The 12,706-nt window shown below is 40.9% G+C and overlaps 1 protein-coding gene across 1 annotated transcript in view; it reads left to right on the forward strand.

Moving 5' to 3' along the window:
- Positions 1-12,024, forward strand: part of LOC133122989 (tumor necrosis factor receptor superfamily member 16-like) — a 48,179-nt gene extending 36,155 nt beyond the window's left edge. The window contains exons 4-6 of the mRNA XM_061233321.1: positions 804-1,029; positions 1,963-2,123; positions 6,837-12,024. Coding sequence (XP_061089305.1) covers positions 804-1,029; positions 1,963-2,123; positions 6,837-7,183 — 734 coding nt within the window. The 3' untranslated portion in view covers positions 7,184-12,024. The remainder of the gene's footprint in view (positions 1-803; positions 1,030-1,962; positions 2,124-6,836) is intronic.
- Positions 12,025-12,706: the final 682 nt, after the last annotated feature.

The raw sequence follows: 12,706 nt of genomic DNA on the forward strand, positions 1-12,706 counted from the left end.
ATGTGATTACCTCAGTAATCCTGCATTGTGGAACAGGACCCTGATGCTCTGCTCTCAAACATAACATGTTGTAGGGCTCTCAGACTGGAGACAAACTTGACAGTGTATCACCCCTTTTCTTGACACAAGCTTAAAAATTACATTCCCAAAATAAAATGGTTAGTATTCTTGAACCCTTTTGACTACAGGGGGTTGTACTTTGGAGGTTGCTTTCCAAGTCAGTCAGAAGTACGCCAAATAAAAAATAAACAATTAAAATAATAATAATAATAATAATAATAATAATTCAGTTTTTGACTGGATACAGATTATTGTAGCTGTGGCTCGTACAGACTCGGTGTATGTACTGAAAATGCCACAGTTTCGCTACGCAGGTAAAAAAAAATGCTGTTGTTTTATGCAAGCCTAACCAATTATACAACAATTATACAATGGACATTCTATCAACCTTTCTCTGAGATAACACATTTTTATAATGGTCCGCTGGACACTGTGAAAAGGACACTGACATCACCGTATTTCTTGTAGTATGTGGATTTCCAAATTGCAGAGAAAGTCAGGTCCCCCCACACTTGTTTTACCATCCACATGTTACAAAATAAGGAACTGTTGTCGCTAAAGCAATGGCATTCTTAAAATAGGTTATAGGTAGGTAGATAGAACCGCGAGCGGTAAGACTGGGCCAGTGAGACTGGAAAAAATACTGGTACCAGTATGCAAATCCATCTGTTTACAGAATGACAAATGATTAAGAATAACACTACCTCAGCTTCCTCTTACATATTTTGTACCTTCTCCCATAGATTTAAAGCCACCCATTGATCCGGTCACATCACTGCCTTCACTGAGTCCCTCACCTGCCGCCTTCACGGACATACCTCTGCCCGTATCCCCCACTGAGGATGGAGCCCCCACCACAATATCAAACATCCCAGAGTTCAATGGACTCAATGAGAAGCTTATACCTATCTACTGCTCCATCCTGGCTGCTGTGGTCCTGGGGGTCCTGGCCTTCATCATTTTCAAGAGGTGAGGAGCACAGTTAAAGAGGTGGGACACAAAAATACTGGGAAACTATCTATAGCGATGCTTTTCTGATTGCACTCACTTGTTCCATCTTGTGAAGTTCTGAAGTCTTTACAATTTGCAATTGAATGGAAATAGTCTGTTATTTTCACAGAATGCACAATTACCATGGTGGTATCAGTATTCAGGCACAGATTGTATTTCAAGACATGCTGGATATTGCTTTAATTGCTTAGAATTATTAAAATAAAAGAGGAGCAGTATTATGCTTGGTGAAGTGGGTAGTGGAACATGAAAATTGGTTCATGAAAAGCATAATTATTATCTGATTCTGGGCTCTTGAATGCAATACAATTACAGTTCTATCAAGCACACACTGTCCTATTATTAAATAGTTTGTTTGATTGTGTAATCTATACACAACTAGGCTGATGAAATCAAACTCATCCTGTTCTGAACAGTTGGGTGAGCAACACAGCCTGGGGCAATAGGGACTGGGACCAGGATTATGAAATATAGGGTTATGAAATATTCAGGCACCTAGTTAGACATCTTTCATCACATACTGTACACACTGAAGTAAACCGTGGAGATGCATTCATAAGGGATCACAACATTTTCCAAAGATTGAAAAATAACCATCGGGGATACCTTGAACACCTAGCTACTACTAAAAAAATAAGCAGCGTCTAAATGCTTAAAATGGATGGTTAGCGATACGTTGAAGCACAGGGGCTCCAGGTGGCGGTTTAGGTGTGGGAGTACACTATGATGAATGCAAACTGACTTCCCCATGTCTGTGACTTACTCAGTCCAAGATCAGCAGTTCATGATGAGACCTGTGCAGTGTGGGTGGGGTAGCCCTTGGTGTTTTTTAGGCAGTGGTAGACTTTAAAAACCTTGCCTCTTTGCCGTCTCTCCATTCTCACGAAACAGGTGGAATAGTTACAAGCAGAACAAGCAGGGTGCCAACAATCGCACTGTGAACCAAACTCCATCGCCAGAGGGGGAGAAGTTGCATAGTGACAGTGGCATTTCTGTGGACACCCAAAGCCTACAGGAGCAGCAACAACAGCAGCAGACACAGGCACAGACAGGTAAACACTCATGTTCTATTCGGGCCACAATATACTATGCTAGCAGGCCAGGGCTTGCTATGGAAACCCAAGGATAACAACATGTCACTCCTTATAGCTTATGGCACAGACTACAACTAAGCAAACACATGAGCTGAATGAGCTGATCTCCATCATTCACGTTTGTGATGTACAGTACTGCAAGTGCTTGACATTGTTTGAATGGGCAAAAAAACGAAGAAGTGGAGCATTGTGGGAAATCTATGTTCATGAAGTGAATGATATGGTCAGACTGCGATTGTACAAGATTGAAATTACCCTGCTCAAATGTTCTAATTCATTAAGTAATGAATTCGATATGTGATGCATTTATCATTGAAAAGATCTATTCTAAATCTAAGTCACTGTAAAGGTAAATCTGTAAATTCAGACTACATTGTAGTCTGAACTATGACTTATACGTCTATACATTTCCATTTCTATGTGGGGTTTAAATGGGTGGAGTTTTTATTAACAGGCTCTTAGCTATTGAGACAGGGTCCTTGATGACATCTAGAATCACCTTACCTACAGTTATTCTCATTGCATATCACCTCCCATAGTTTCATGAAATTTCTATATAGAGATTTTTTATAGAGATATTTGTAGCATGAGATATGTGGTAGCACGGTGGTGCAGTGGATAACACTGTCACCTCACATGACGTATAGTGGATGTGAAGTGGGTACATCCCTTAATTTATGGTTATTTCAAAAAAAATGTTGAAAAATGAAGAAACTGTGAAGTGACTGTGGAGTTTCAGTTCATTGGTATACTGCAGCCATAAGTCATAAGAGACTGTTTACATATTTTAAACTCCTGAAAGGAAGATGCTTCTAGATGCATAGCGCTGTATTTATTCTAATTGTGGTGAGATAACCGATATGTCAACCTGTCAGCACATCTCAGACCCTGACTGAAGCATGGCTCATATCATATTTGAACAGGGAGAGCTTATAGAATGTTTGTAATATTATCACCTATCAAGCAGGTGCTGAACATGGCTGTGGTACAGGCCTGGCAGAGCATCACCAGCGAAGATAATCAGCACCTGCTGGTGTCTATGGGTCACAGACTGTAAACAGTCATTGCATGCAAATGTTATGTGACAAGGTACTTAAAATTGCTGTAATTTCTACATGGTGAAACGTATAAATACACCCTTCAGTGAAAGCAGAGAATTTGCACTTCCACTGGATGTGAATTGTTTAAATGCAAATCTATGATTTACAGAGGCAAATCAAGAATAAATATGTCTTTGTCCCAAACAGTTCACTGTATGAGCATGCTTATGAATTTGACATTCCAAATTTGGGTGGGATGGCACCCCCCCCCCCCTCCCTCCCCAGCTCCAGACATACAGTGTAGGGTGACACTTTAAAAAACAACAGTTGTGAAGGTCTACCTGTTGTATACCAGCATGGGCCCTTATCCACTAGGGCTGCACGATATAAGGAAAATATGCTTTACTGAATGTTGCGATGACGATAAGACTTGCGATAAATAACCAAATATTGAAATGTGCACAGTTCTAATGTCTTTCTGTTTTAGGTACGCTGCTAACATAGCCCCCATACAAATAATAGCCTATATAATAGGCTATGCAAACTGAATTAAAAAAAGGTTTTTTGGCCAGTTATGCTGTCTCTGTTTCCTCACCCTGGTGTAAATTTGATGTTTGCTTGGGAGTTGGATATTGCTTAAGGCACATGGGACCTTGTGATTTGAAGGCTCAGGGATTGATTGCTCTGAAGAACAGGGTGGATCTCAGTGAATCTTTTTTCTTGTGTGTGAAGAGAGGCCAGTGTGAAGGGATGCATGGGTTCTGTGGTTAGCTGCCGAAGAGTCTGGACGCAAAAGAGGAATGCTTCTTCCCTGAGGAGATTTTCCTGGTGGCCTCAGCAATGTAACTTTAAGAACTTCAAAACAGGCTTCAAACAACAAGCAAAGATGGAAAATTGCATTTACTCACGCCCCACTGCATTGCTCAGAACAGTTTGCAGCATGCCCTAGAGAACCGGTTTGGAGTATTTTGACATTCAACAATACACGTTGTTTTGTCAGGTTGACGAACTGATAGTATGACTAAAGCAGCACGTGACTCGTGTTCCGTCAGATCCTCTTGTCTCTGCACATGCAAGCCAAGGACTGAAATATTTTGGTTCATAAACATTTGACTTAAAGTGCACTGTGTCAGTTTCAAACTGACACCGTTTTTGGCTCACTAAGAATTTGACTGGGAGCGGAGAACGTCCACTTGCCTAATGACAAATTACCTCATGAAGATTGCCTGTTTGCCACTTGAAATAGTCTGAAACAGAAAGAGTTTCAGAGTCACTTGAAAATTTAGATATATTGTTTTTCATTAAAAAAAAGTATATAGTATACACCCGTGCACCTACTTATTCATGTGATTATATTGTTTGGCAGCATTGCAATGCATTACAGGTCAGGACCTCCAGTTAATGTTGATATCATGAACCATCAGAATGGGGAAAAAATGTGATCTAAGTGACTCGTGGAATGATTGTTGGTGCCAGACAGGGTAGTTTGAGTATCTGAGAAGCTTCTGATCTCCTTGGATTTTTGTGCACAAAAGTCTATAAAGTTTGCAGAGAATGGTGCGAAAAACAAAAAACATCCAGTGAGCAGCAGTTCTATGGACAGAAATGCCTTGTTAATGAGAGAGGTCAGAGGAGAAGGCCCAGACTGGTCGAAGCAGACAGGAAGGCGACAGTAATGCAAATAACCACTCATTACAACAGTGGTATGCAGAAGAGCATCTCTGAATGCACAATGCGTCAAACCTCGAAGTGGATAGGCTACAGCAGCAGAAGACTTAATAAGTTAAAAAAAGTCTAATTAATATCTAATAAACTGCTCACTGAGTGTTTATTGGTCAGTTTAATATGGATGTTTTCACACTTGATTTGTTTCAGCCTCACAAGTGGGCCATTTTTTGTGCATATATGAAATCACCAAACAAAACACACTCAAGATGTGGTCTGGGCACGATTTGTTTGTCCATCCATCCATCCATCCATTATCTTAACCCGCTTATCCTGAACAGGGTCGCTGGAGCCTATCCCAGCATACATTGGGCAAAAGGCAGGAATATACCCTGGGCAGGTCGCCAGTCCATCGCAGGGCACACACACACACACACACACACACACACACACACATACACACATACACACACACACACACATACACACATACACACATACACACACATACACACACACACACACACACGGGGAATTTAGACTCTCCAATCAGCCTAACCTGCATGTCTTTGGACTGTGGGAGGAAACCGGAGTACCCGGAGGAACCCACGCAGACACGGGGAGAACATGCAAACTCCACACAGAGAGGCCCCGGCCGACAGGGATTCGAACCCAGGACCTCCTTGCTGTGAGGCGGCAGTGCTACCCACTGCACCATCCGTGCCGCCCTACGATTTGTTCGTGGTTTTCGAAATCCACTTGCTTTCTGCACTGTGAACACAGTCACCTTTACGTTTTGCTGTACACTTGCCATGCATTGATTCAGTGCAGCTACCGTGACCTGTGGTCCCTGCCTAAAAAAAGCAGAATGGCTGCCGAGATATTGTGTGGTCAGAGGCCATCTTGAAGAAAATGGCCTGTAATCACTATAATCAGGGGTTGACACAAGAGCACATACAGTAAAAAGATTGAAATGCACAGCAGTTTTATGTCACAACAGTGCAAATGCCTCCATTAGGACATAAAATTGCAATTGCATTTTTATATTTTTGCCGCTGTGTGAATAACAAGTGATCTGAGATCTCATCAATGCTTAAGTGAACCAGAAAGAGAGTCCTATTTCAAGTCATGTGCAATGTGAACACAGAAAGGACTGACTGAAATACATTGTATTAATGTAGTCCACCAAAAGAAAATGTATATGCAATTCAATATTGAGGATGTATTTATCTCATTTTTATAATATAGAGCAGATGTCAAACTATGAACATGAATACAGAGAACAATACAAGGGAAGCAGAGAGGGATCAGTTGAGATAAACAGCACTCCTTGTGGGAAGATGCTGTAAACATAGAATATTGTGACACCCTGCTTCCTGCTTTTAAATTTGTTTATTTTGCTCTTTGAATTCTAATTCCCATGGCTCTTGAAAGGCATTCAACTAGTATTTCAATCAGAAATCCTGTAATGATGATATGAAATGAAAACCAACAGGAGAAAACCATACAAACCGAAAGAAGAAACAGAAATCTGCATGGGATTAAGCATTCCCCTTTTTATTTAAAAGGAAGTGAAAATCTGGAACTCAGAGCCTCAGTTTAACAAAAAAATCCATCACAACACCCAGTGTACACCATGTAATGATGCACATATAATAATATTACAGCTTCCTAAAAGGTTATTTGTGAAATGGCTTTCAAACTACTTAAAACAGATCTTCAGTCTAGCAAGCACAGCTGCTGCCTCAACAATACAGATTTGTGACAAATGTCATGGCAGAATGGCCACACTGTGAATCTAAAGACTGTGAACACTATTTGTTGGCAGAATCTTGATGATTGTTTTCATCATTTCCTTTTCATCATTCACTGTGAGGTAACTGATAAAATGCAATTTTGTGACTATCACTAAAACATGGATTTTCAGCACAGAGCTAATTCATCATTAATTTCTCCTTGCTCGCAGTGGTGGTGAAGGTGGACGGGGGGCCCGTCTTGGCTCTACCCCCGCACAAGCGCGAGGAGGTGGAGAAGCTGCTGAACAGGGGCTGCGGAAACGAGGGAACGGGCGAGGAGGAGGAGGAGACGGACTGGTGCAACCTCGCAGGACTGCTGGGCTATGAGGAAGAGCACATCGCCACCTTCCGGCAGGAGGAGCGTCCGATCCGGGCCCTGCTTTCCGACTGGGCCAGCAAAGACTGTGCCAGCGTGGACGCTCTCTGCACGGCCCTACGCAAGATCAACCGGGACGACGTCGCCCAGAGCCTGGCGCCTCGTCCCAACACCGAACCCACCGCCACGTCAGCCGTGTGAAGGCCTGGCCAGGCTCTCCTCCCCACTGCCGCCCTCGTCCCAACACCGAACCCACCGCCACGTCAGCCCTGTGAAGGCCTGGCCAGGCTCTCCTCCCCACCGCCACGTCAGCCGTGTGAAGGCCTGGCCAGCTCTCCTCCCCACTGCCGCCTGACCTGGCACCTTGTCCCAATACTGAATCCACCGCCACGTCAGCCGTGTGAAGGCCTGGCCAGGCTCTCCTCCCCATGGGGTTTTGCGTGATTGAGATAGGGGATGCCTATTGGTAGGGGGAGGCCGCCTTGCGAAAGGCGCCTACAAAGACAAATGTCTGGTTGGTTGTTGGATTTTTCTTTCAAAGGGAACAGGTTTCTGATGAAGGACTGAGTAGAAAAAACCCTTCCCTCTGTTTCCTCCCAGCCCCCGAGGAGTTCATGTCCACATTCTCCACACTGACTCCCATTCCTTTCCATTACCTGTGGTCCTCAGTTCATTATTCTGTGTAACTATGCCTGACTCTCCCACTGCCCTCGTCCCCCTACCTGCCAGTTGCCTGCCCCCGCCACCTCCAACGCTCCTTCAGATGTATGCTCCCCATGTGACCCATTGTCAGTATTCTCCCCTTACTCCCTTTCCCTTGTACAAAGACAAACAGAGACCAGAAGCTGTATCTCCTCAAGGTTTACTATAGGCTACATCTAAACTACTGCCAGAGCCATAATAATGCTTTACTGTGTATTTCCTCAGAGTAGAATACCACACTCAGTTCCCTCCTGAAACCATCACTAGTGGTGAGCCTCTCTCTCTCACCGTCTGTCACATTGTTTCATGAAAACCACATTACTGTGGGTTCACTTTATACAGTGAAAATCTCAGTGTGGGTTCACTTTATACAGTGAAAGTCCCAGTGTGGGTTCCCTCTTTATGTTTTTCTCTTATTTCTCTTATTTTCTCTTTCTATTCCATTTCTCCTATTATTCTTCCTATTATTTCCCTGATTGGATTTGCTCACGTTTTTTTTCTTTAGAGGAAAAGCAGTGAACCAATTCCATCCTCTTTCAAATCTCAACTGTCCTTAGTGCCTCCATTTTGAAGTAAACCACAAAGCTATATATATTAATCTATTGTATATTCTGTAAAATAAAGTATACCAATGTTTGTGATTATATAGTAGAGTTCTATGGCTTGTGCCTGATTTTGCTGGCTGACAGCATCTTCCCACTCAGATTAGAGACTCTGATTTGCCAGACATGAACAACTAACGGAGAGCCAGCATGCAAAGGTTAAAGTTAGCACACACTTTGTTTGGGCTATAACCACTTATTCAGTGACAACAACCCCACAAACTAATGCCTGTCTAGTCTTTTTTTGTCCAACCTCACATATGAACAGGGATTAAATCATTTTGAGAATAGTTTGTACCTTTAAAAGTAATTACTGGTAATTATATCATTACAAATCCCCCTTTTAGTTTTACTTTGTATTTCGTGCTTTTTTATGTTATAAAGTTTACACTGGAGTGGAGCTGTGTATATTGAATATGCAACTTGTGGAACTATATACTCTCACACAAACCTGTTGTCTGAGTAGGTTGACTGGAAGGGGAGAGGGGTTTTCATCAAGCGGCTTAAAGTGGAAATATGACACTGGCTGCTACACTCTGAGATTCATCTGCATGACACAAGGCATTGGTTCCTCAGCCCTTCACCCTGAACCTGAAGGGGAGTGACAGGGAAGGAAGCCATGATCCTCTCAAGACACAGCAGTCAGGCACACATTACACTCTGTACTCACTCCCTGCTGCAATACAAAATACAAAATAACTTCTGGTGGGAAAAGAACATAAAGAGAATGCATGGACATTACAGAAAGGTAACAAATCCGATTCTACAAGTATACCTGTTATTACCTAGGCGTCCACTTCTTAACCATTACCCGAATGTGTGCCAGGTGCAGTGTGGTTATAAATATTGAGCACTGTCCAGACAGATATTAAACACGACTGGGGCTATTTCAAGTGCTGTAAGCCTAATGTGGAACAAAGTAGATCTGTTATGTTCTTTGAGCAGGAACTCATCAGGGAGTGCCGGAATGAAATGTGCACTCTGTTTCTCAGAAGGTATTCTTTAGGTGTCACATTATTTACAACATGTTTTACTGTGGCCTGTCTTCTTGCTGTAGCTATGCGCTGCCTCCTTAGCAAAGGACCAATCCACTTGCTTGTGAAGTATACTGATCCACATAATCACACGTCTAATGTACCACATATACAGTAATAAAGGTATTCATACATATTATGCTTCAGAATCAGGTCAGAAAATTCAGGAGTATGTTCTCAGGGTTCCTCATACATGGCTTGACAGTTGCAGTCGATTGCTTGGTTGTATTATAAACAAAATTATGGACAATTGGTATTACATTACATTGCAAGATAGGGGCCTCATTACAGGACAGAGAAGTGCGCAGTCGGGAAAACCCCTTTCTGCTGGAAATATCAGAATTTCATATAGCGGGTAACTGAAAACGACTAGCCAATACAGTGTGGTTATATATGAGTAGAAGTCTGCGTAAAAACATACAGAGTTTAAATATTAATGTTACTTATTGTGTGGAATAACCACTGTAAAAAGAGAAGCTTAGTCATAGGATGCTGTTGATAGTATGTTGGAGTAAAACCTTGTTTGTTTCCACAGCATGGTTGAACCCAGCTCTGCAGATAATTAAGTGATTTCTGTCCAAGGATGAAAAAGTACATAGTCAGAAGTGTTTGGGAATGGATTGTGAGACTGAGCAGAACTTCTGAGAGGGTAAAACTCGCACTATACTTTAGCAAATAAACTCTAGTGCCACTAGCAGGAAAAGAGTGCATGCAGACTGTAAAAATCAGATTCCTACAATCTAGTATGGTTTTCAAATTTGATGTGTATGAGACAGAGAAACAATTTTGTGATCACTCCCTGTGAATCAGAAGGCTAACAGCTTTGAATACAAAAGTGAGTCAGCAATCTTCTGGCGAAAGAGTATGTTCACTATAATATCAAAAAGGGTAGGTTCGGTAGACAATAGACTTTTCAGTGCATACAAAAGCAAGATTTCAATCCTGATTATGTTTACATGCCACTGACTACATGGAACGTTAACACAACCCACGTCCAGACCGTGAACTCACGCGGCCTTCTTACACAACAATATACAAGAATGCAGCTCTGTTTTTTTATTTGCACAGAATCAAGAGACCTTGACTGTGAGTGCTCCTAACAAATAAGCTGTAGAATGTATGACTTTTGTTTTTAAAAATTACTTACTTACTCTTACCTTACTCACAATAAACAGGATCTAGATAGATTGTTCACAAAATTGACAGAAAATTTGCAACAAACATGTTTTGTACATGGCATCTCTACTCTGCAGTGTTATAAGGGGATCATCTCAGTGTGAATTTGATTATTTGTATTTGATGTCATTATCTGCCACATATTTTCTACGGTGCTCATTGTATTGACAGCCAAGAGATGATGACAAATCTGGCCAATCAGTTTAAGCACCACTGTACCTGAAAGCCATCCGATCAATTTCATGGTAACTGACGTAAGAACTGCTGGATATTTGTGTGGTAAAGCCCAATACAGCTTCATAATGGAGACCGCTAAGAGTTTTTTCCTCCTAAGTGTTATAAAACCATATTACTAATAATAATTATAAGCTTTATATAGCACCTTTCATACTTAAAATGTAGCTCAAAGTCAAATAATTATAAAGACAAGATATTGTCGATTAAAAAAAAAAGACAGAAATAAAATGTGTGAATTAAAACACTGTGATTGTGAGACTATATCCACACAACAAATAACAAGACAAAACAAACACTTAGGGGCCCTTCCTCTGTGCCTCCCTGGAGTGGGGTGACACTGATTGTGGGAATCAGTGTCAGTGTCAGATTGTGGGTATAATATGTCTCTTAAGTAGCTGTATTGGACTTTACCACTCAAATATCCTGCAGTTGTAATGTTGGTTACTGTGGAATTGCCCATCAGAATATCCCCCAGATGTTCTGTTTCTTGCATATTCATTGGACACCAGATTATAAACATATACAGATAACGCTGCACAAGAGTGTTTATTTCCAGTAATAAAAATGTAAAAACATATGATTAGTACATGCTTGAATATGTGTAAATACATATAGTACCTCTAAATGAAGGTGAATTTTCATTGTGTATATGTTATAAAAATGTTTTTGGATTTTGTTATTATAGCACTATATAGTATTATCATTTAAATTGTGTACTTTTACAAGACTTGCTTGTAGCACTTATGTGTAAATATGTATTATGCAAGTGCCTGGCAATCTCATCAGAGGTCTTTGATGTTTTCATTTATGTATTTTTTAATTTTTAAAAAAATATTTTGAATTGCCTGTGCTGTGGTCACAGTAGTCATAGCAATGTAAAATCTCAGGCTCGAACTGCAGCTGTCTCATTCCCCACATCTCCAAGGATGTCTCATTTACCACAGGAGCCAAGGATGACTGTCACACAAATCCATTCTACATCCATGCTCCCTCCTCAGGAGGAGGAGTTGGCCCAAACCTGATTGACTCAAGGGAATGACTGGATAGCTTATCTGATTTCTTTTCATTTTAAAATACTTTCTTTTTTTTATTGGTCACTGCACATATCTCAGTATGGCTATGCTTCCAGAGATCTGTGTACATTCTTGTCTTCGGAATTGTGTTGACTGAACGGATCCAAGGTCTTGAAGATAATTCTGAAATGAAGCTTTTCTATACTTTTTTCTTATTCAATATTATGGATCCAGTTTCTGACATCAAGACATAAAAGCCTCTTACACTCTGAAAGAAATGATTTGTTTCCTTCAATGTTAAGTTCATTAGTATTCAAGTAGTCCAGTTTTTAGGTTTTTACATATCAGATATCACTGTTGGTAGGAGAAGAACTGAAGAGTCGTTTGGGCTTGGTCAATGACATGAAGGCGAAGGGAAGGTGTCACTGTGGCTCTCAGAGGTTCCAGGAGTACATTTCTAACAAATGAAAGTGCTGAAAATTCTGTGCTTACTAATGCTGCACACTGTACTATGTAAATGTGAACATACTAGAATTCTTACAACAGATACATGCTAAAAACTATTAATGGATAAATGAATAAACTAATAAAAATTAAAAAAACATATACAGTGGATGTGGTTTCAATAAATGTTTGTCCAGAAGCTGCACTTATAGTGACCCTTTTCCCCCCTTTTATTTGAAACTATTGCCATTTTGCAAAAGGTTGTTTTGCTGCCAATTCCACGTATATTTGTGAAGACAAGATGATGACTACCAGTCCAAGCTTTCACACAATGCATCTTTTATTTCAGCATTTTTACTGAAACACTCACCTATTTATTGGTTACTACAAATGTAGGCTATTTAGGCTAGTGATTAAAATATATAAATAAAGTGTTAAAGCCTATTTTTATAACAGATTTTCTCAGAATGCAGCAAGCACCTATTTCTGCATTTTGCCCTTGACATTAGTGCAGGC

The sequence above is a fragment of the Conger conger genome, chromosome 2, assembly GCF_963514075.1.
Source record: "Conger conger chromosome 2, fConCon1.1, whole genome shotgun sequence".
Taxonomy (NCBI): Eukaryota; Metazoa; Chordata; class Actinopteri; order Anguilliformes; family Congridae; genus Conger; species Conger conger.